Source organism: Marmota marmota, unplaced genomic scaffold, assembly GCF_001458135.2.
Source record: "Marmota marmota marmota unplaced genomic scaffold, marMar, whole genome shotgun sequence".
In the NCBI taxonomy this organism is placed as follows: Eukaryota; Metazoa; Chordata; class Mammalia; order Rodentia; family Sciuridae; genus Marmota; species Marmota marmota.
The window spans coordinates 2733336-2758982 of NW_025999925.1; the positions used below are offsets into that span (position 1 = coordinate 2733336).

General features: G+C 37.9%; 1 protein-coding gene across 4 annotated transcripts in view; it reads right to left on the bottom strand.

Moving 5' to 3' along the window:
- Arhgef28 (Rho guanine nucleotide exchange factor 28) overlaps window positions 1-25647 on the bottom strand; it is a 293756-nt gene that overhangs the window by 61640 nt on the left and 206469 nt on the right. For 3 of the 4 annotated variants that reach the window (XM_048800139.1, XM_015497796.2, XM_048800141.1), the window contains 9 exons: window positions 22599-22641; window positions 18084-18207; window positions 17666-17798; window positions 11278-11333; window positions 10214-10262; window positions 8242-8386; window positions 8030-8157; window positions 6733-6873; window positions 3679-3926 (listed from right to left, as the gene is read on the bottom strand). In XM_048800139.1, coding sequence (XP_048656096.1) covers window positions 3679-3926; window positions 6733-6873; window positions 8030-8157; window positions 8242-8386; window positions 10214-10262; window positions 11278-11333; window positions 17666-17798; window positions 18084-18207; window positions 22599-22641 — 1067 coding nt within the window. The remainder of the gene's footprint in view (window positions 1-3678; window positions 3927-6732; window positions 6874-8029; window positions 8158-8241; window positions 8387-10213; window positions 10263-11277; window positions 11334-17665; window positions 17799-18083; window positions 18208-22598; window positions 22642-25647) is intronic. The other variant, XM_048800140.1, reaches the window with a different exon arrangement.

Below are 25647 nucleotides of genomic sequence, written 5' to 3' on the forward strand. Positions count from 1 at the left end.
CCAATTTCAAGATGCATTATATAGGTACATTATTAAGACTATATGGAAAGAGTGGCACAGAATAGAAATCTAGGGAGCTCAACTGATTTTTGACAAAGGTGAAAAAGTAACTCAGTAGAGAAAGAATAGCCTATTCAATAAGAAATAATGCTGAAGCAATTGGATGTCTATACCCCAAAAACAGAAAAGAAAAGAAAACCTAAACCTAAGTTTCATAACTTTTTCTTTTACAAAAACTCAAGATGAAACATAGACTTAGATGTAAAAATGAAACTATAAAACTTTTAGGAAAAAAATTGGAGAAAATCTTTGAGATTTACAGCTAGACAGAGAGTTCTCAGATCTGAAATAAAAAACACAAACCTTATAGGGAAAAATAGATACATTGAACTTCATCAAAATTAAGGCAAGTTAAAGAATTTGAGAAAATATTTACACACCATATATTCAACAAGAAAATTAATATCTCAAAGATGAAAAAAAATCTCAATATTCAATAAGAAAAAAATCCAGTTATAAAATGGGCAAAAGGCATGAATAGACATTTCACTGGAAAGGATATATAGATGACAAAAAAGCATAAGAAAACATGTTCAACATCACTAGCCATTAGGGAAATCCAATTTAAACCACAACGAAATATCATTACATACCTCTCAGGAGAGCTAAAAAAAGACAGTCACAACATCAAATGCTGGTAAGGATGCAGAGCAGCTGAATTGTTGATATATTGTTGATGAAAATACAAAATGGTACAACCACTCTAGAAAACAGTTGGCAGTTCCTTACAAAACTAAACATACAACCACTATACAATCCAGAAATCGCAACCCTGGGCATTTATCCCAGAAAAATAAAAACTTAACTTTGCACAAAAATTTGTACATGAATGTTTATAGTGTATTTACTTATAATAGTTCAAAGCCTAAAAAAAAATAAAACACCCTTCTACAGGTGAATGATTAAACAAATTGTGGAATATCCGTACCATGGACTATTTCTCATAAAAAGAAATGAACTATTGACATACACAACCACTAAGATTTCTCTTGAGAGAATTATGCCGAGTGAAAAATGCTGACTCCCAATTACATAATTTCATATACACAGTATTATTGGAATGACAAAATTATAGAAGCAGAACAGGTTAGGGGGTTGCCAGGAGTGAGAGAAAAGGTAGGGACATGAGGAAAGGACACAGAATTATAAAGGCCAGATGAAGAAACCATGTGATAGAAACATTTTGTGTCTTGACTGTATTCATGTCAGTATCTTGGTTGTGATACTGTAATAGTTTTGCAAGATGTTACCATTGGGGAGAAAACAATTAAACATTTTAGCTGGGTATGGTGGTACCTGCCTGTAATCTCAGAAACTCAGGAGCTGAGGCAGGGGGATCACAAGTTCAAAGCTAGCCTCAGCAACTTAAAAGGCCCTAAGAAACTCAGTGAGACTCTATCTCAAAATAAAAAGGGATGGGGATATGGCTCAGTGGTTAAGCACTCCAGGACTTCAATCCCCAGTACCTAAATAAATAAATAAATAAATACATATGCCATACCCAAGACCTCACCCCAATCCCAAGGACACAAAACTACTGAGAGTTAAAGCACAGATTACTCATTTTTAACAATCTTCAAGTGATCCTTATGTATCTGAAGATGAAAAACTATTGTTTTAGATCAAATTCCTCCTGTCCACAATTTCTCTCCAACATCAAGAATTCACACTGATCAAATCATATCATATTCCAGCCTAGCCTCTGAGATCATAAGAAGTTTCCATGATTAGACTGTGGGATTTACCCAAGCCCACCTCTTGTACACTCTTATTAAACAGCCTGTCTCATTTACACCCAAATCCATTATCTGAGGATGAATAGTTTGTAAATATCTTTATTTGCAAACTATTGGGTTTCCCCTTTCGACATCCACTATGCATGGCCAATGACTAGAACCCTTTTCTCTGAATACCAAGGTCCTTTCCCCAAAAGGAAGTGTGTGCTTCATCCAAGAGACCACCAGGCTCATCCTTCGTGACAGAAAACTTTCCAAACTTGTTCTCAATTTAGGCCCCAGGTTTATTGACAAAAATTAAATAAATATAGAACTAATAGAGATGTGTAATGTTTACTAACTATGAAAGGAACTGAATAACTAAAATGGCTTAAATTGTTAGAATTGAAACAGTAAAATAATGATTATTTCTATCAAGGAGACAGACACGCAAATAATTTCAAATGACAAAATCAAAATCTTGCTTTTCATTTTAAAATATACTTAGTTTCAAAGTTCGTTTAGACACATGTGGACATTTTTATTTAAACCATCTTGCAAAGTACTTTAGAGTTGCTTAACTTGGCCTTGCTACTTGGTACCAAACCTTTCTTGTGAATGAGGAGGATAGAACAGGTCTAGGGCTTTAATCTGCAAAGTAGATATCTCTTTGATCAAAAATTGTTATTATGATTTAGACTTTTACATTGTTAGATATGTAGCTGTAGCAATTGGGCAGCAAATATTAAGTTATGTTTTTGTGCATTAAAAATATTTGTATTTAAGCATGTTTATATCAATGAACTTAACACCTCTGTTTTTAGCATATAGAACAACAGCTTAATCCCATTGCCACATGTGGCAGGATGAAACTGCTTCAAAAACGTTGTTTGAGAAGATGGCATTTTGGCATCTACCTAGGAAAAGCTGTACTAAAGCCATTATGGATAGATCTCCAGGCCTTTCCCCAGGTGCTTACGGCAACTGTAAAATTCCTGATGTTTTTCCTGACATGACCCATTCATTTATAAACATCATAGTACCAAGCACTGCTCTAGGTGCTGAAAGACAGTAGTAAACCAAATAGATAAGAATCCCTGTCTCACTGGGACTTAGGGTCCAGTGTTGGCAAACCCTTCCCATGAATGTCACCGTGGATTTTCTAAGACCCCACATTCTTAGGTTGTCTTGATCAAAGAAGCAGATTTTGATTCAAATCCAAGTTATATAACCTATGAGATGTGTTATGACCAAAGAAAGTCACTACCTATGCAATGGGAAAAACGGCATTGACCTCACAGTGTCATGAAAGTTAAATGAAGTACCCATGAGAGCATTCTAAAAGTGCCTACCATATGGGAATCACGTAACAAAAGTTATCACACCTTTCTATGAGCATGTTATTTAATAAGTCCTTCAGAGAGACAGGGGACAGTGACACACCATTATCAAGTAGCAGCTGGTTGCCATTACTGTACTAGGAGAGGGCACAGCCCTTCTCACTGATGCTTCAAACATTCCAAGCACTTAAGTGAGGTCTGCTCATCTTGTTTCCCGTGAGCCAATATTTGTCTGGGAGACATTAGTGAGACCATCACAGTCCCACTGGGAAGCCGTGTTATTAGAGAGTGCATCACATCAAAAAGTCTAAGTAGGACGTTCATCAGGAGATTCATTGATGACTGTGACTCCTGGTGGAGGCAGCAGTGGGGTCAGAGATAATCTAGCCCAGTTCGGTGACAGAGTGGAGTCAAGTCATTGGCTGCTGGAAGCTCTCCGACAACCATCTTACAAACCAACATTCAATGAAAGAAAACCAACTAGACCCATCTGACAATAACTGTAATGAAATCAACTCTTTAGGTTTCATAGCTCTGTAAAGAGTTTGAAAACCCTTTCTTACCTGTTGTACCAAAATATCTCCAATTTGGTTGATCACAAAATTCCTGTCGTTGTCAACACAGGATTCCTGTCTGCGTTCCTTCATGCAGTAGAAGAAATGCCTGTGGATTTCGAGCAGCTCATCTAAACAGGGGAAGATTTTATCCACAGTGCTATGGTCCAGCTGCAGCTCCTCCTTCATACCTTTCCTGAAGACCTCAGACATGATGAGCAGGGTCTGGATGTGATGCATTTCCGTTTGCATTAGCTCTGAAAGGCGTCAGCAGAAACATGTTCTAAACCAGCTTTAAAACACAAGTGTCACTGTTGTCCCAAATCAGTAGCCCAACACTCTATGTTGTGCAAATAAGAAAGAAGGAATGTTTAGAAAGGACAAGAACATTTTTTCCAATATAAAAGTTAGTGTTGGCTTCACATTTAACTTAAGTTCAAAATATTAAGTTATTTTCTTTTTTCCAGATAGTAAAAGAAGTTACATAAGGAAGTCAAGTCTCATAACGATCAAATATATCTGGGACCCTTACAGCTAACTAGCAACTTTAGGTCCTTCCACTGGGAACTAGGGCCCATTGCAACCTGAATGCTGGGGTTTCTTTCTTTTTCTTTCTTTCTTTGGTTTTTGCACTGACTGGAAGTACAGTTAATTGTGCACAAGTGAATTGGTGAATTTACTTGAACTAAATATAATAAAGTCCTTCAATGCAGATAATAGTAGGTTCTTTCTACTGTAGGATGCTCCCCAAATACCACTTTCTCTAGAGGAAAATGATACATCACAATGACAGGAAACCCCCCCAAAAAAGTGAAAAAGATGATCCTAAGAATAGGAAAAAAATCCTTTAAATTACATATCTGATAAGGGACTTATATCCAGATTATAGGAAAAAAACTCAAAAATGGGGGGGGGACCTTAAATAGGCAAAAGATTTGAATAAATGTTTCTCAAATAAGTATGCAAATGGTTGACAGCACATAAAATGATGCTCAAGAGGCCTGAAGGCTGTGGCTCAGTGGTAGAACACTTGCTTAGTGTGAAAAGCCCTGGGTTAGACTCTGGTACTACCAAGAAGAAGGAAAAGGAAAGGAGAAGGAGAAGAGAATAAAGAGGAGGACATGGAGGAGGAAAGATGCTCAATATCATTAGCCATTTGAAAAATGCAAATCAAAACCAAAATAAGACACTAGCTCACACACACTAGAATAAACATAATGAGAAAAGATGGACAAAAAAACAAGGGTTGGTAAGGATGTGGAGAAAGTGGAACATTCACACACTGCTGATAGGAAGGTAAAATGGTATTGCCACTTTATAAGGCAGTCTGGTAGTTCCTCAAAAGGTTAAAAATAAAGTTACACATGTGACCCCAAAATATCCATCAACTGATGATTAAATAAAAAGGAATACTAGCCATGAAAAGGAATGGAGTGCTGATATGTATTACAACTAATATGAACCTTGAAAACATTATGCTAAGGGGCAGGAGCCATTGCAAAGACCATATGCTGCTAAATGTCCAAAAGAGGCAAGTCCTTAGGGACAGAAAGTAGTTGAGTGGTTGCTGGATGCTGCTGAAATGGGTAACGGGAATAACTGCTCACGCGGACATTTGAAGCAATTCAAATGTTCTGGAATTAGATAAGGCTCCATGGTAGCACAACTTTGTTAATTCACAAAAAAACATTAGATTGTACACTGCATGTGAGGGATCTTATTGTATGGAATTACATCTTGATTTTTTAAATGCATCATGAGAGAAAATAATGACTGTGGAAATACCAGAAATATAAATTCTGGGTGTTTATTTCCAGAATAAACACTGTACTTTTTGAGAACAAAATCTAAAATATCATCCTTGGAGAGCAAATAAGTCTAAAAATAGCTTTATTACTTTATCATAAACAAATCTCTCTTTCACTGGGAACCCACTGACTTTTAACAATTATTCTTTTCTACCGTATTTTTAGTGCCCATTCTGTACTAAGCACTTATCCATATCATTTATTTAATCCTTTAATCCATTTGCCATTATGACCCCCCAAATAGGAACAATTATCCTCATCTTTAAAAGGGAAACAATGAGAAAAGAAGGGTGAAGGATTTTTCCCAGTTTGCCTTTCTGAGGCCAAAAGCCATGTTATATGTAGTCATCCATAACCCAAATTACTTAGGTTATTTTTAATACTATGTGAAATTGATTGAAGAAGGACAGTATAATATAAATGATTAAGAAATACTAAAAGGGACAGTCCTTTCTTTCCCAATGGTCTCCCACATCCATAGCCCCTGGCAGGTTTTAAAGCACACTCATACCTCACCTGACCTGCCTGTCACCTGAGGCAGGTGTGAAGGTGGCCTCCTCAGCAGACAACTTGCAAACACAGGGTCAGGGAAAAGAAGAGCCTGTTACAAAGCTCTTTGTTAAAGTAGGGCATCTTCTTGAACTACTGTTTAGCACATACTTTGTACTTAAAATTTTTTTAAGACTTCATTTTTTCCCAATTACACTATAATTTAACTTCCCCTATTTTAGACTAACACCACTCCATATAGCATGAAATAATGAAATCTCACCACAGTTGAATTTTACACTCAGGACTGCGGCACTCAGTTGAACATGGTCTTATCTACATGTATGGGACCTGGTACATACATTCAAAAGCCGTATCAAGGAACCCTGTCTCCCCTGTGTTAAATACGCGAAAGTTCACTGTGACTCTTATATAAAAGAGGTAAGAAAGTGTAGGCCAAACCTAAGTAAATCTAAAAACAGTATGAGAAATAAAACCTGTTTTATACCAGGTACATACAACACCACATTTAAGTCTCACTGTCATTGTCTGTTTTGTTTTTGTAATGCTCAGGATGGAACACAGGGCCGCGCATCAAACTTTTTAAACCTGAGCTTCATTATCCCCAATCTGTAGGTGGAGAAACTGAGGTCTAGATGAGTAAAGTCATTTGTCTGAGATCAGGCAACCAGGAAATGATCAGGCAACCATGCTTTTTCCTCTGAACCACACGGCTTCAGCCCCAAGACATATTTGAAATGCTTACCAAAAATGACATCCTGTCTTTTAATGACATCCTTCTCCTGCCTACTGCAAAAGGAAGGATCCACCACAAGACTCCAGGATTCTGCTTCAAACTCCCGGGCATCACTGCTGAGGTCACTCCACAGAGAAGAATCCACAACATCTAATATGTGTTTAGAAAAGAAAACACACACAGTAACCACACAGCTCAAACAGACCTTTCAAGTTCTGTTTGCAGGTTCAGCACAGCAAATAAAGCTGCTATGAACACAGAACCTCCTCAGCCAGAATACTGGCATGTGGAGTCAAAACACTGAGAACCAGAAGGATGAAATGGTCCAAATCAAGACAGCTTTCGTGTAAGCAAAGAAGAATCAGATATTCAAATAGTGATTGTATCTACGGGGGGAAAAGAGAAAATTAAAGGTAATTTTGTTTATTTTGGCTTGCTCTATTTTAGGAAATCTTTGGAATCCACAATGTGCCTATAGGACCTCAGGCTCACTGATTTTTTTTTTCAGTCTAATTTGCTATTTGTTCAGATCTGAATTTTGAACTTGACTACTTGGTTTGCTCTTGACTTGGCAGAGCATAAGAATTTGAATCTCAGGTGAGTAAAGATTTTCCTGATAGAATCAGGCACACATACACAAATGCCCTTCAGGAAAACTCACCCTTATTGGCCCTAAATAACACTCATTAGAGAGATTCTAACTCATCACAATAAAGATGAGATGACAAAGGATTTAAAGACAGAGTTTCCAGGAAGAGGGTCCAACCCTCTCTTGTCAATATTCTCCTTCCGTTTGGTTTCCCTTCACTTACTGATGAAACTTGGATACAAAAGTCAATTCTCCATATTCAAAACTGACCTATAAAATATGCTTTAAAAATGTTTTTATGCCCTTAGGAATAGGATGCAACAGGTGGGGAAAAGTATCTCAGAGATCCAGACAAGACCAGGGTTAACAAATTAAAGTATGTATTTTCATGTAGGAACCATTTCAATCCATCAATACCTGTAAAACATTTTTTAGTGATAAGCACACAATGTATTTCATTCTCTTTGCTGTGTTCACTGCCTAATCTTTTGGGGAATATGTCCATTTAAAATCTGCAACATATTTTCTGAGCACTATTCCCTGGTTATTTCCTTTAAAACTAAATTTCCCTTATTTTTAAAAGTAGAGCCTATAGCAAAGAGACACCAAGAAACAGATTTCTTTCAGAAAGAACAAATGAATATTCTTCAGAAAAAAAATTTATTTCAGCAAATGCTCACAGAAGCACCAATAAATGGAAATGCATCTTCTCCTCACCTTCCATCACGAAAGACTCTGTGGAGGGAGAAGAGCCCACGGATTGTAGCAGCTCATCGGAGTGAGACCTGCTTCGCCAGTTGTTACTGTCACCCTCAGATTCCAAGGATGTCCCTGACCTTCTGAAGCTGAAAAGGAGGGAGGAAGAGGAGAAGAGTTAGCTCCAGCAGCCTGTCTGAGCCACAAAGGTGAGACAACAGGCTGAGCCTTACCTTTCCAATGTGGTGCCTGGAACGCTTCTGGACAATGGATGGACTTGCCCTGCAGTATCCTTCCTTCCAGCTGGCAATCCGATAGGCATGGACGAAGAGGGGTGCAGGGAGAGCCCAGGCTGTGGGATGTCTCTCACTGAAGAACCTGGAAATCAGAGTAGAAACTTCATGTGGTTCTGATAGAGGACAGCAATTACAAGTAAAGAAAGCCACTTCAAAGCCCGAAGGGTAAACCCTCAAACAGTCACTTCTAAGGTGTTTCATGCTCACACTTGAAACTGGTCTCCCTGCCACATCTTGACATTCGCTTCAGATGCCCCTTCTTTCTCATGCTCTCCCGACACCATGCTTCAGGCCTTCTACTGCATCTCCACTTGGAGATTGTGGGTGTTTGGAATGACACAAGCAAAAGAGGAAATGGAATGGGGAAACACTGGGAAGCTCTCCCATAAACCACAGCTTGTATTCCTTAAAGTGAGCTTTAAATAGATGCAAGGTGTTATTAGCACTGTTACTAGAATGCACACTGTGTGTGTAAACAAGGATACACACAGGGAGGGCGTGTCAATGGAATGGAATGATGCTGGGGGAGATTATTCCTCATGGTGTACGAAATCCAGACAAAGGAAACCTGCAAACCCAGCTGGGCTGTTCTCTTTTCACATACTGAAAACTAAATGGTGTTTCCATACTTTTCTGGCCAGTTCTAGAATGTTCTAGGCATAAATATGCATTTACATTTGATATGAATCATAAATGACTCTCAGAAAATATTGCAGTCCCATAATATTAGAATCGTGGTACACACATTTTCAGGCAAGGCAGGTGGGAATTCACAGATATCAGGATATTACAGGGGATTTTATACATGTGTGATTTGTTCTCATGATTATCAAGAGGAAGGTCACATGATATCTTATCAATTCTAAGATGCAATCTTTCACACTTAACCTTATCAAATTTAGAAGCATCTTAAAACTCATGTTGAGAGATTTCTGAAGTCACAGGGAGTAAGTGACATAACAGCTATTACTGCCTCCACTAACTTAACCTTGTGTAACATCACACCAAATGGCAGGTTTCCATGATTTTGCATACCTAGTTATCCCCCAATTGAAGTGGTTTTCAAAATATCAGTCACATTCTGTTATAGCATTGAAATGAAAAGTTACCATGCACTTAAAATTCCTGCTGCATGTCAGGCAATGAAATTTTAGGTAGAAGGAATGGCAAAATCTCTCACAATAAATAAATCATTTTCAAACTTAGGAGACATGAGTGTGACTGGTTCTTGAATGTAATGCAAATAACTCTCAAAGGTCACAATTACTTTCAAGAGAAACTGTTTAAATTTCAGCAATGGAAAAAAAACAGAACCACCAAATTTTGAAATGTAAAAACAAAACTCCTATATACCTTGGAATTTCACCATCATCCCAAAGGTACTAAGGAGTACATAGCTTCAAGATTGCTAGTCAAAGCACCAAGTTACCATGACAATGGACAACAAGGACTCATAAAAATCTTGGGCTCTAAAACAGACTCTAAACTCAAACCTTTTTTTCTTTCACCAAATTTTGTCATTCTTAAGAAGAACGTGGTACATATCAACATAGATAAATATGTGTACATATGTACATTTAATATAGTGTCTTTTTCCTCAAAAGCTTATTAAATCAATATAATATATTGTACTAGATGGCATCTGAAAACTGAGGCAATCAGATGATAATTTTTCCTAATAGTCCTGTTTAGTACAGTAGATAATACAGCTCATATAATTCAAAAGCTTTCTGTCAGAGACATGACATCCTTCTTAACCTTGCTGCCTAACTAAAAATTACGCCAAGCATATGAAAGAAGAAAAATATTGGGCAAATGAGAAAACAAAAGCAAGAGGTATTTTTAACAATGGAAAAATGTGTGGTGTGTATTAACTTTTAAAGTTCTTGTCATTTTCCACATCACTTACTTCCATGGATGGTCTGTGCTTTGTTCTTGTTATATTTCTCTTGGAATTTCTGGTAAAGAATATTAGAAACACATAAAATAAGATCAAAGTGCCAGTGGGCTGTAAGAATGTGCACACAGTTACACAGAATAGAATTCTCATCTGTGTCATTTTTCTTATTTTATTTATTTCAAACAAAGAGGAACTCAAAGCAAAAGACATCAAACGCAGTGAAGAACTTAGGTGTATCAACAATGAAATGTGCAATGATGAAGGTGAGCCTCATAAATGCTCCATTTCATTAAAAGCCTCGGGGCAACCAGACATCTCCAGTTCCTGTGTTCAGACCCAGAGTGAAAGAGGAGCTCCTACCAACCCTGCCTTTCTCCTCCTATTTCTTTCTACTCCTTGTATTCCTGACTGCAGGAGATGACCACCCAGCACTGAAACATGACCTTCTAGAACAGCCTCAGTTCTGTGATCCCACACAATATGCATTTCAGTGAACACAGAGGTTTGAGACTTCAAGTTTCCTGCTGAAGAAGCATCATGCACTTTTGACATAATGGGATGGGGAGAAAGAACAGAAATCAGATGTCTTCATCCATGCAAGCCCACCCCAAAGACAGAGAACATCCCTCTAGTCCAGTGGCCTCCAAGTGGGACCTCAGCAACATCAGCAAATCCTGGAATGTGTTAGAATACACATTATCAGTCCCATCTAGGCATACAGAATCAGAGATTCTGGGTTTTAATAAGTCTTCCAGGTAATTCTTGTGTTGGCTCATTTTTGAGAATTGCCATGTACTCTTCATTTAGGAGTACTCAGGAATTGGAACTGGTAAAGCAAGCAGGTCTTGACAGGAAGCCTGACCCCCACATATCGTACCCACACCATGTAACACAAACGGTCACACTTGGGCTTCCCTCTATTTCTACATTGTACAGTTTAGTAAATAACCATACACCTTGAGGATGTTTTCCCACTACAATGATCATTGTAGAAATAAATTTAGGTAGAATAAGAGTTAAATCTCAAACAGGTGATATGATATAGACATGTATATTCAGCAAAGAGAGATTACCTTGGTGCACGGAGGCATGGCATCTTTACAACCCTTATGTACATTTGCGTTACAGTCTGAAATAAAAGGAAAAGATTCAAAAGCCACCATCTTATTTATGTGGATCTGAAATGAGTAAGACCACATCATGTTTTTACTAGTCACTATAAAAATAACATATAAGTGCTAGCAATATTTAGAAAACTTAAGGAAAGACAAATACTCAAATCACAAATAGCTCTACCTAAGCACAAGTGTTGGAATTTCAATTTCCTTGGAGATATTTTTAATATTCTGCAGTTATCTTATCAATTCTGAAACCTGGCATTATGTATATTGGGCACTGCTGCCCCTGCCTGAGAATGAACCTCCTATCCTATGCATTATACTTTGAAGGGATTTTTGACAGCTGGCTGGTAGCAACCTCCCACTCCTATACCAGGTGAAAAGTCCAGGACAGTGGAAACAAAGAAAACAAAAAATGCCGAGGTGGGGGGGGGGGACAGGGGACAGGGTGCTATTGTTAGCTCCAACAAGAGTTCCTGACTCAAAGTTTGAGATAGGAATATCTGGAAAGAAAAGTTAGCCACCATTCCAGATTTTGTATCAGAAAACAACATAAAAACACATGGCTTTATCTCACTGGAAGACAGGGAAACCCTCTATACGCCTTGCTACTCTCTGCCCACAGACCCAGAGACCAGGCTCTCTTCAGGGAAACCTGTGCCATCTTACTTCCCTCTCCTCCTCCCTGTCTCCCCACCACACACCCCACCCTCTCACTTTACCCACCCACATACTGCATCTTAGCTAGAGAAGCCTGTGATGGATTAGAAACTCCTTTAGCAGATATTTTTCTATGAGGATAGAAGACACCAGTTTAGCCTGTCAGAGCCATGCTGGATAAGAGCCAGTAACCTACTGTGCACTGGGTGAGATACAGAACCCCACAGTTGTTCTTGAGCTGCAGGTATAAAGGGGCAGTTTAGCCAACACCCCCACAGCCTAGGAGCAGAGCCAAAGGCACACTACATACTAGCCCTCCTGGCAAATCCACAGGCTCTCTCCTCATTCCTGAGCAAGCAAAAAAAAAAGGAAAAAGAAAAAAGTAGAACCTCTGAGATTCCAGAGTACAAAGCTACACTGAAACTCAAGGAAAGAGCAAGTCACTGAATATAAAGTCCAGCAGTAGAGAAGAACTAAAAGACAGAAGATAAGGCTTCAGTGAAATAGGACCAAGGCCAGGAAGGGAGAACAGGATGTGAAGACAGGCCAATGGGGTGAGAGGAAAATGGAACTCTGTGAGACAAGTGGGGACTGCAAGGACATATTTTCTTGGAGATATTTTTAATCTTCTGCAGAAGAGCAGAGTGTCAGCTAACAAGATGGGATGTATCAGAGTGACAAAAATATCAAAGGCATGTTAGAAATCAAACTTGAAAGATTCCTTCCTGAATGTAGAGAAGACAGGTATAATTATAAAACACAAGATGCCACAGAAAGAAGGCAGATATCAGAGATCATATTTACCCAAGGAGGAAATCAGGAAAAGTAGATCAGAAGCAACAAGGTACAAAACATGAAGACATTATGATGCTGCAAAGAGCACACCAAAGGTCTCCCTGTCTTCTAAGAAAAATAACTAAATAACAACTATCCCATAGACACATTCTGACAATACCCATGTGATTAAAAATGTTTAAGTCCTCTAACATCCAAGCAGAAAAAAAGGGAGTCCCCTCAGGCAGCCACAGACTTCGCCACTGTAATGGGAAGAGCTCAAGGAGAACCAATCATTGAGGCAGCACCAAAGGAAAAGATAGTAGTTCAAGGTTTTATTTAGCTAGGTAAGTTGTGTGAATGAGCAAAGATAGGTCCCTTCCTTACACAAGTTTTCAGAAAACAGAGCAATCCTGTTCCAGTCCAAGAGAGCAGAATCAAAAGTGAGGGTTCAAGAATAGATTGGCTGTATTAAAAAAAAAAAGAAAGGAAGGAAGGAAGGAAGGAAGGAAGGAAGGAAGGAAAGCAAAAGCAACCAGGAAAATAAGCATATCTAAAAGTTGTAAGTAGAGATGCAGAATGGAAAAAAATAAATAAAAATGTCAAATTTTTCTTGAGATAGAAAATTATTCTTGAAAGATTGAACATACAATATAAAAAAGTAATATAATAATTATAATAATTAACTTGGTATATTAACAGAGGTTAGGGAAAAGGGTAAACAGAAGGGAAATAAAAGAGTATTAAATTATTAGCCTTACTTAGCCTTAAAGCCTTCATTAGTAGATATTAAAAGAGTGTATTGTGCCAAATCCTGTGAAAAGATAAAAGCGAAGGACACATGGTCTAAATAGCTAAGCCAAACATCAAGGAAAACAGCAACGAGCCATAAAAGATAGTTGGAAGCAGTAAAATTAAATGTAAATAAGAAAAACTCTTTGCTATAAAACAAGCTCGTTCAGTTGTGTTGCAGATCACCTCTAGCTAAATTCAAGGCACATGCCCCAAATCAGAACCCAGGGACAGTGAAGGGAAATGTAAAGAAGAGGAGAACAAAAGGAATCATCTCAGACAAAGTAAAATTTGTCATAAAAGACATGTAATGGGGTTAAAAGGGCAGTTTTCAGTTAAATCTGCAATGAAGGTGTGATTTTTTAATTTCTGCCTACCAGGTTAAGGTAATATCAAAATATAAGCAGGGAAACTTATTCATAAACATGGAGAATTTCATATAAATACAATTTTTGGAAAAAATTAGCAACTCTAACAGAGAAAAAAGAGACCCAGGGATTTTGAATACTTACATGTTGTTTCATATCAATCATGTTTTAAGATTAGAAATATTAACATTGTTATTAAAAACAAAAACATACCCATAGACTATGGTTATCTACCTAGCAGAGACTGTCTATCATATCCTATTACCCAATGTAAAAACTTAATAAACAAAAGCTAAAGAACCAATGCCCTTCTCCCCCCTTTAAAAAAAAAACTATAAATCTTAAAACTAATTCTAAAAAAATTATGGTTAATAAAAAAGTCAAATATATACTTTGACTCACACATATTGATTCTGGAATTTAATCTACAGGAATAATCAAAGATGTGGGTGGTGATATGTGCAAAGGAATGTTCATTTATGTTATGACAAAATTAGAAAAAAATGAAATGTACAATTAGAATTGAATACCTTTGACATCACCATCAAGTGATTAGCATAAAAAGCTGATATAATCTTTTTGTGATTAGAAGGGACTCCACGAATAATAGCAATTTTTTCTAAGTGGTAAAATTTTAGATAATTTTAAATTTCTCCTTAAATCTTATATCTTTTATGAATCCAAATCTATTTTTCAAAAAAGGAATAACTGTTTTAACAGCTAAATTATGTTTTAAGTACTTCCAACAAATTCCATCTTCCACTGCAACCTCCATCAAAATCCACAGTATCAACCCACGATGAACCAACATTTTGTTTACTACAAAAGTTTCCTTTCCATTGAGCCCTGGCTCCCTGGCTTTATCAGTCATCCACTGGGCCTGAGTGTCTAAGAGCCAGCTCTGTGATAGCTACTGCAGGGGCTACCCAAGAGTCACCATCATTAAAGTCCTTAAAGAACTTGGTCTATTTTAGTAGTTAAACTCCAGAAGGGTTTACATAAACAGAATAGGAGCAATACATCACAAATGTGATGGAATTTAGACCACAGAAGACAGGAAAGACCTGCGAAGATGAGGTAAGACACCTGGATCCATGTGCAGGAGGAGGGGAGTCTGAGGAGGGAGATCATCATAAGCACAAAGACAGAGGCAAGAAAACACATGTGGTAGGAGACAAAGGACTCACAAGGCCTTGGAAGGTCAACTAAGGCTGAAGAGAGAAGCATGGGACCGGAAGGCAGGTCACAGATGAGGGACTGGCTGCCCACGCAAAGAACCAGGCTTAGCTCAGTAAAACCAAAAAGGAGAGACGTCCATACATTTATGTGAGCCGAGGAAAGTGGCATTTTGATAAGTGCAGTGAAAGTATTCATCCTAATTTGTAGGTGACAACACCCAGAGAGAGAGAAACTAGCACAATTCACTCGTAGCAGTGGGATAGGAATTTACCCGACTAATAACAGTGAAAAGGGAAATGAAAGAGTGATGGATTGACCCAAGGAGGGTGGGACAAAAGGGAAGCGGGATCACTGCAGCCAAAGTTTGAGGCTGCAGTGCCATTAACCCAAGCAGGGGACCACATTACCATGGGGTCTAGGAGGCAATGCCATCTCTGGGAGAAGACGTCCATACACAAGGTCACCTATGAGGCTGAGTGCCTGTGACAGTCTTGGTTTATATCTATCATTCTGCCATCATTTTCAAAAGTAGCCATAAATTACATGGTGCTCAGCCTCTAGGCAACTGAAAATGTGGAACTAAAAGGAAAGTAAGAAGTCCATGAAGCTGAAGAACAGGTCTAAGCTGGGTATTTTAAAACACAGACTGGGCGACTATTCTTAAAAATAATAAAAGGAAAATGAATGAATGCTCAAAAGATGAGTTTGGAGGGCACCCAGAGTTAGGAAAAAAGGGACCATGCAAGGGGTAAAAGAGAAGAGTGGCCACCAGGGAAAGGAAGAGAACCCTTCCCCAAAGAAGGGTTTTCAATCGAAAAGCAGGAGGAAAGACTGTGGACTAAATTACAAAGTAATCCCAAGTTTCCATCAAAAGCAAGACTTCTGTTAAGTGGTATGGACAGAGGCCAAAATGCAGATGCTTCATAACAAGAAGCAGAGATGGATATTAAGCACTGAATGGAGAACCAGGAGAATGGAAAATAGCGGGGAAACAGGCCTTAGTTGTGGCCTGGGGCACAATAGAAGAACTCAGGTCCTATGAGAAAGGGTGAAGTGACAACCTATGAAACAACCACCCACCACACGGATAAGCTGACTGCTGAAACGCAGGCAAGCCAGCAGCGATCCATTAACAGCACTCAGAGCAAATCTCTAAACCTTTAACAAATTAAAACACATCTGAATGGCCTGGTGCCATTTTGTATCCAGTAAAAGAAAGAAATCAAGTCTTGAAGGACACCAAAGTTCCAGCATACAATAACTTGGCATCTCTGAAGACAGTGCCAAGGGTGAGAAAAGCATTCAGTCTGCCTTTAATGCCACAGACAGACTGTGCCAGCATCTGATGAACAACTGCAAGTACATATAAGTACTTTCACTCTGAGTTGCTTGGTACTTTACATGGTCCTTCCCCTCCTCTTCTCTTCCCCTTGTGCTTTCACCCCATCTCCCAAATATCCCCCCGATTCTGGCTACAAACAAATGCCATGAAATGTATTGCACCTGCCTGGGCCTAAATTCCTTGGCTCTTTCACTCAACCAATATTTACTAAGCATTTACTATGTATAAGCCATTGTCAACAGACAAAAATCCAGCCCCATAGAGTTACAGTAAAGGAGACCAACAATAAAACAGAATATATAGTAAGTTAGATGGTGGTAAATAATATAAAAGGGAGGGAAAGGAAGAGCCAAACACAAAGTGGATACGAAAGGCCTGAATGAAAAGGAGTAACCTAAGCCATCACGTGGCCAGTTGAGGGAAGAGCATTGTGGGCAGAAGAAACCACCAGGGAAGAGAAGGTCCTAGGGCAGGAGGTACCTGGATGTTGGGAGAACAGCAGAGATGCCAGAGTGGCCAAAGCAGGGTGCAAGTGGGAGGAGGAAATGGGACCAATCGAATGGGCCATGGTAAGGCTCTAGCCTTCAGTCAGAGGGATACAGGGAGCCGCTGAAAGACTTGGAATCCAGGAATTCATGTCTTAACAAGCTCACTCTGGCCAATGCTTTGAGAAGAGGTGGTAAAAGTTCAAAATAAGTCAGAATGGTGTTGAAATGATGGCTTTACATCAGACAGATAGCGTGATAAGGGTAGCAAGTGGCTGGGTTTTATACACACTTTGAAAATAGAGCCAAGGGGATTGCCGAAGGATTATGTGTAAGTTGTGAGAGAAAGGGAGGTGCACACAGTACTCAGAAGTGTTTAGCATGAGCATTTGGCTCAACTGATGGACTTGCCATTAATGGAAAGGGTCAGCTTGTAGGTGGGCACAGAGGGGAAGATCAGGAGCTCAATTTTAGACATGTAACATTTGAGATGCTGCAGAGACAGCCAAGTAGAGACGTCAAATAGGCAGTGAAGGAGATAAGCCTGGAGCTCAGGGAGGCGACCCACTGTGCACAATGTGTTGTGACTCTAACCAGTATTGGCTATTGCGTGGTAAACTGCTCAATCAGACCCACGGCACTAAAATGAAAGTTTAGCAAATGTGCTTAGCAATGGCCCTAGTCTCAGAAAGCCTACTGGCTGGGGAGACAAAACACATCACACACTAGACCCCAAAACTTACTGGAGCACTGGAATGACTCTTTCCCCGGGAGTGTTTTATCACAAGCTGAACACTGCAGAACCCCAGAGAATGTTCCTGGGACAAATTGATGTCGATTCAGCTTCTCTTTGTCTTTGGCATCCTTGTTTTTCATCTTCAGAACCAGCAGCCACGGAAAGTGGAGGGAAAGCAAAAAGGGAAAAGCTGTGAGCCATTCTCGCAGAGCTCAGAGGGGCAGAGTCTGTGTTTTCTGTGAGAATAAGAACTAGGTGCCAGGATGCTGTTGCTCTAATATTTCTAATGACTTGGAAGATATTCCATATGGAAAATGTGTGCAAAATCTAGGGTGGGTGATTTTTAAAGGAAAATGCGAACTATACCAATTTCTGAGAAAGAAAGCCACTGACGCTTGTAGCAAGAGGTGCAGAAATTTGATTACCTTGGATTTATTCCGAGGGCTAGTCATCCTATTCATGAGGAAGCTGAAAGTTCGGCTCACTTTATACTTTTCAGTCTCAGATTTGGCAGGGATGATGTATTTATCCCATTCTTCTTCCTGAATTCTACAAAAGAGAACATGTTGTCATGGTTCACAGGACTTAAGTTTGATCCAAGAACAGCATATGCATGGATGGATGTGTAAATCAGGCTTTAATGGTTGTTCCAAAGAGAAAAAAATAGAAACTCTTTATTAAAAACATATCTTATAGATACATCTCTTCGGATGTGATAAAGCAACTATCTTACAATGTTAACAACTGTAGAATCTAGGTGGAAGAAATGTGTATTCAGTACTTCAGAGTTTCAACTTTTCTATATACCTGAAATTTTTTATGCCAAAATATTAGGGAAGTAAAGGAAATCTTAGACTTACAATTTTACTCTGAGAATTCTCATTTCCCTCTTATTGTGCTAATAGAAATTTCCCAGGACACGGAGAAGTTGCTAAATAATCAATAATATAAAACTGGCTTTTATTTATTTTGAGAACCAGAGATGATACTCAGTAGACATATATTGTTGATATAGCCCAAGAAACAGACTGTGTCCCCATCAATTCAGTTTTTCCCACTTCTTTGGGCTATTTGTAATCTGAGACTCTGAATAGCAGAGGAGAAAAGACCTTGGATTCTTCCCAAAATAAGATGCAAGCTAGAGGTGATTGCACACGACCATGAGCACACTGAGCATCACTTACTCTCCTCTAATGCATATGACCATTCTTTAGGAAAAAAAATCTAAGCTACAAAGTTACATTTCCCCCTAGAACTTCCTTTAACACTCATATTTCCGACACTATTACTTGAGAGAGAAAAAATATATATTAAAAATCAAACTAAGTTTCATGTCAAGCCAGATAACACTTCTGTACACTATTTCTATAACGAATATTTCCTAACTAAAGTCTCCCCTTAAACTTCATGATTGCTTTTCATGAAAAGGTGGTTTTTGATGAGAACTTTTTAGGACTTGAGTTTTTCTTATCTGATTAATGACAAGCTTAGACTAAGCTACTTCTGAGACCTATTCCACACTTTAATATATACCTACCTAGTATGTATTAAACCTTGTAAACATTAAACTAAATTATTATTGAAGCTCTATCTTCAGTACTTAAGAGTTTCAAATCTATAATGCATTTAGGGAAAATATATATATATTCTTATATATTCCCTATGTATATATATTCCATATAATATAATATATATTATATATATTCCCTATATATAATGTATTTATGAGATATATATATATATATATATATATATATATATATATCTCCAATGTNAGAGGTAGCTCTGAAGCCATTGGAGATATATATATATATATATATATATATATATATATATATATATCTCCAATGGCTTCAGAGCTACCTCTTAGCCATACAGATCTAAAGGCACAGTCAGGATGGTCTGTGTTCTGCTATTCAAATCCTGCACAGTAAGTGAAACTTTGTGTGCCCCTGACAGAAGCCATCTGAAAAAGCTAGAAGGGAAAGGAAGTGAACAGAACTGAGTGATGACAGAAAGTAACAAAAGATCTCAGGTCTTTTTACTTCCTCTCTACTTCCTCAGCCACTTCTAGTCTTTTTGCCTTAGTTAACTGACTGGTTAATATAATCTAAAATTCCCCCATAAACTCTGTTATCTTAGGCATCCTGATTTGCAAAACTCTTTGTCATAATAGTCAACAGGCTCACTGTTAGAATTAAGGATGAAAAACACATTCCAGAGATTACACTAAATCCCCTCTGGAACACCTTTTTTGACCCCACTAAGTGCCATACAATGACTAAAAGAAGAGCAGAATGGTGAAAAGGCCTAAATTCTATTACATCTCATTGTCCTATATAGAATTGAAAACTTGGGACATAATGAATTAAAGAATGGTCAAGTCAGGTCAGTGTGGATTTTAAGGTCAAGAAGTCTCTTCCACTACTCCCCACCAGGAAAAGAACTAAACTTTCACAAATAAAATGAAATAAACCCTTAGCTACCCAACTTTACTCCTATTATCCAAGTTACAGAAAACTGTACCAATTTTTTTTTTAGTTTTGATTAAAAATCTCTAAGTGTACCAAGTTTAACATATGTCCTATGCATATCTACAAAATGACATAAATCATGCCATTTAACCTTTAAGGCTCAAAAGCTGATAAGACCTGAGCAATGACAAAGTAAACACACAAATGCCAAAACACTAGTGCCCATTCTTCAGAGGCTGTCCTAGTACTGCCCTCTCAATATGTAAATAGATATTTAAAATATATTAAGGATATAAATCTTCAATATCTTAATCCTTAATCAATTATATCTATAACTGCCTGTTTTTTAAAAGAACAGGGCATCTAAAGTGTTAAAAGAAGTTCCCACTATGCAAATTAAAAATTGACACAGTGATGCTTCCTTTAACACACAAATACTTGGAGTTAAAAAAAAAAAAGAAAAAACAGAGGCTAGGGATATAGCTCAGTTGGTAGAGTGCTTGCGTACTTGCCTCACATGCATAAGGCCTTGGGTTCAATCCCCAGTATGACAAACAAACAAATAAACAACAACAACAAAAAAAACAGCTATAGATATTCTAGATTTGAGATAGAAGTGGCAAAAAGACAATTGAGTTATGCTCTGTGATCTTCAAGAACTGGGACAGATAAAGTGTCTGCTAAACAAGCCTGAAAATTCCGGCATGAGCCCCTTTGTACCTGAATGTATCCTTTTCCAGAAACTTAGTAAGAGGACTCCTAAGAAGGCAGTCCTTCAGGTAGCTAACTGCAACATGACTACAGTGAAGCATCAGGTATGGTTGGGATATCTAATAAGACATCAGGAAGAGATTAGGCAAGAAGAAGGCTATACTGCACTAGATATGACAAGGGGTATGTTAGAGAAAGTCAGGGGCTTTCAGGCTATAGACCAAAAAAGATGAAAGAACAGAGGAAAACAGGAGAGGGAATGAGGAATTAGAAAGGGCCTCCACACACACACAACCCATCCATGTGAAAGTATACGATAGGCTACTGTTTAACCAAGTAGAGCACTGGCTCCTCCAGTCTTAAATCCTTCTCCAAATGGAAAATAAATGTTTTTATTTTTAAAACATCTTTACAATCAGCCCATTATTTCTCCAATTTTTGAAAAGATTAAAGAAAGAAGACCTCTAATCAAAATGATGGTGAAGAGGATGATCAAATGCCATAATTAGGAAATAAATTGCCTAAATGAGGTAATAAATATAAGCTGTTTAAAACAGTTCAAGGCTCAAAAAAAAAAAAAAACCACCCAGTAATTATCAGTGGTTAGTACTTATGTCCTCCTCATTATCACCACTATCATCATCACAAGGCTGTCTTCATTGTCATCCTATCCTTCAAGAACATTCTCAGACTTCTTCTGTTTATACCATTTGGAAGTATCTATTCTGGTCCAAAAAGAATAGAAATGAAACAAAAGAGCCATTTTCTTATTGATACTTTTATTCTAACATTTAAAACAAAATAGTCTGTCCTGAACTACATATTAAACAGTTTCAGAGCTTTAGTGTTAAAATGACCAAAACTCAGTCAATTTTACTGTTTTTTAGATGATTTCTTAAAGCCAAACATTTATGCCATTTCTAGTGCTAGCTTTGCATATGACCCCAGATCTGTTCCATGGTGTGACTCATGAGCAGTTAGTTATTCAAGATCAACAGATCTCAGCTATCATACTTGTTTCCTAGTCTGTTTTGCAATCTTTCCTCCAGCAATGGTTTTACCTTCTAGGAAAAAGAGAAGTTCAGGCTTCTCTGCAAATCTGCATGTCAACCAGAAAACTGATAATGCTTGAAATCCTTTCTGCATCATTTATTCTTCCTTTCAAATCTAACATTGATAAGAAAAATCCATAGTAAGAGAGAATGAGGAAGTTTAGGCACCCTGGAATGAGTGAGGTGGCCTATACTGACCATCCTGAGATTTGTTAATAGATTTAAGATTTCTCTTTGGCACAGTAGATCCAGGGCAGACCTGCTGCCTTCTTGAAGCAGGTGGTCCTCACACTGCTCCCTTGGGTGCCATATGTGGAGGTATTCAGTTTTGAAAACACCCCAAAACAAAACATCTTTTCCCTATTCCAAGGCCTGCACACCTGAGACTAAAAGAGACAGTTGTCCAATTTGCACTGATACAAATCACAAAGGGAACAAAGGATCTTTAAAAAAAATTAATTGTAGATGGTCACAATACCTTTGCTTATTTGTTTGTTTTTATGTGGTGTTGAGGATAGAATCCAGTGCCTCATACATTCTAGGCAAACGCTGTACTACTGAGCCATAATCCCATCCTGGGAGTGAAGGATCTTTTTTTTACACAGAAACTTCTCACAAGCCATTGAACAGATAACCAAGATATGCAAACATTTCCAAAGGTGGATCAAGTGGTCACTCCAGAAAATTGGAACAGTTAAAGTACCTTTTTTCTCCTGGTGGCTCTGGTAAGCTGTAAGCTCTTTGCTCTGTAAGACACAGAAAAATAAAATGAAAACTAATGCAGACAAACTTGCAGTCTTGTGTTAGTCTGAAATGTACACATTCATCATATTTCATCATCATACATACTACCATTTGGAAAATGGGAGAGAAAACAAGTAATCTCATCTAAGTAGGGCACTGCTCTAGAGATCTTGATCACTTTCCCTAGACTGGAAAGGGAGGGGAGGAGGACAAAGTTATGAACTCATGAGCTGAGCATCAGCAAGGAGAAGGAGAAGTGTGGGAAATTAGTCCTATGTTCTATGTTTACTCCTCACCAGAGCATCAACCCTTATTCCATAACACTAATTCCCCAACATAAAGAATCAATAAATTTTTCTTAGCTGATTTTTTTTAGCAAAGCTCAAAGGAAAAGTCTTGAAGGGCATCATAAGGAAGAATCCATCTTAATACAGCTGCTGTCTTTATAAAATCCTAGCTGCAGCCAATTCAGAGATGTGCTTTGTAGCTCATGGGAGAGGAGAACCACCTTTCCTGCTGGGCTGGTGGGGCAGAAGGAAGGGCTCATGCAAGCTTCATGCCATCTTGTTTCCAGAGTTGGTGGTTACTCCAGGGATGGAGCAGATACACTGACTTAGACTGTGAGAAGAACTGAAGGAGGGAGTGGCTACTTTGAAGCACACCATCTACTGAGCAGGACAATCCTTCACTGTTACAATCCAGAACAGTGAAGAGGCAAAACTAGGTCATAAGGGAAATGAGCCAGCTGCATATGGAGAATAAATAATATTCCCTGAAACCTGTAAATATCAATGTTGCATCTAGTACTGCCTTGTTGTAAGAGAAATTCTACTTTGAGGAAGTTAAGGCTTTATTTTATAGCTATCATAAAGTGTTCCTCAAGTTAAACCATATAAATCAGGATTCTTATTGCAAATCTGGTAAAATTCCAAGAAAATAAGATATCTAAGATAATCAAGCAATAAAATAATATAGTAGACTCAGTCACCTGGGCACAATGTGACAGGAGTGCCCTCATCAGTTCATGGTAACTTTCATAAGTATGCTGACCTCACCTCTCAAATGCTTAGAAGTAGAATACTTTCATCCATGCTGGTGAGACTATAGTTATTACTTCAATATGACAATGTTCCCTTCTATGTAAATTTACAATGAACCAAAGGGAATTACAAAACTAGACTTAAACGTTTTAAGTATCTAAATAATAAATATTACAGTTGCCACCATTATATTCTTAGCTAAAAAGAAAAAAAAATTAACTCATTGGAAGTGACAAGGAAGAAGGAACTTGACACATAAGAATTAAAAAGAATTGAAAATGCTGAGCATGGTGGCACATGCCTGGAATCCCATTGGCTCCAGAGGCTGAGGCAGGAGGATCGAGAGTTCAAAGCCAGCCTCAGCAAAAACAAAGTTCTAAGTAACTCAGTGAGACCCTGTCTCTAAATAAAATTCAAAATAGGGCTGGTGATGTGGCTCAGTGGTTGAGGACCCCAGAGTTCAATCCCCAGGACCAACTTCCCCCCAAAAAAGGAATGAAAAAAACATCCTATCTTTGTATATCAGCATGACACTTCATCTATGGGAGCCTCCCCGTCAGACAGATTCTGTTCAAATAGAGAAAATTCTTAGGGGGGAAAAAAAAAAACTCATCAAGAGAAGATTTCAGGAACAAAAATGTCTATTTGCTTTTGATAAAGCAAACAAAACAATGAAACATTAGAATATACTTTTGAATTAGACAAGTCTTCATACCTGTGCTTGGATTACACAAAATTACTCCTTCTTTACTGGAAGGTAATTTACTCTTCACAGTACAATGATTTTGACTGGCCAATCTGGTATCCATGCAAATGGATGCAACCAGATGGTCTATCCATTGGAATTTTTGTATGTGTAGTGTGTAGCTTCTACTTAAATCACCTGGTTGTAATTCTTACCTTCTGGATAGTATCAAACTTTATTTGAATAGCCCTGCTTTAAAATATCTTGCCTAAAGGCAAGGGTTTTTTGTTTTTGTTTTTTGTTTTTTTTTTTTTTCAGAAAAAAAAGGAATTGATGTCAGCTTCTTATTCTTTCTAATTCTAAATGCAAAGTTTTAAGGTTTGTATGTAACTTTCTTTGCTTATTACAGATTGTATAAATTGAGGCACTTTCCCCTTATTTCCTTTTGGTAATCTGATTGGGAATCTCAAATTCTGGAGTTCTCTGACTCTACAAATCAGAGACACCACAGATGCAAAGGCAAAGTCATCATGTTACACACTGCAGATACACTGAAATACACACATTCATCAGATTTCATCATCATACACACTACCATTTGGTAAATGGGAGAGAAAACAAGTAATCTTAACATGTTTTCCAAGTTGTAAGAGTATGAAGCTAATTAATCAGCTAGGACTGCCAGTGAAAAATTGAAAGTTACCTTTAAAAAGAACCTAAACTAAGGATGGGGAGACCTGGAGATTCTGTAAGGACCCACGAAATCAAAGGAAAAAACAATTGAGAGCCAATTCAATTCACCTTCTCTTTCCTGTCCTCTCAAGCTAGTTTACATTCTCTGATAACTTTTCCTTTAGAACGTGTCCATTGTAAATCCCCAAACTGACACTTATTATCAGGCTTACTTTCTTCTCTTCTAATAATGCATCCTGGGAAAAGAGGGGGAAAACTCAAAGTAGCAATTGTTTTGTATTTTATACTTATTGTCCATCATATTTAACCAACAAGTATTCTTTGAACAGCTGCCATATATAAGTTATGACCTTAGGATGGCAGTTTCAAGCACAAAGATTACATTCTCAGTATTGCTCCACATAGCATGAAAAGCCAAATAATACTAAAAATGTAATAAATTAAGGAAAAAAAGGAAAAGAGGAAGAAATGAAATAAATCCAATTTTAAATATTGTATATTGGGACACTGAGAGGATTTTCTGAGTCTATATAACTCTTAAAGATGACAAACTACAAAGGTATTATTAAATATATATATATATATATATA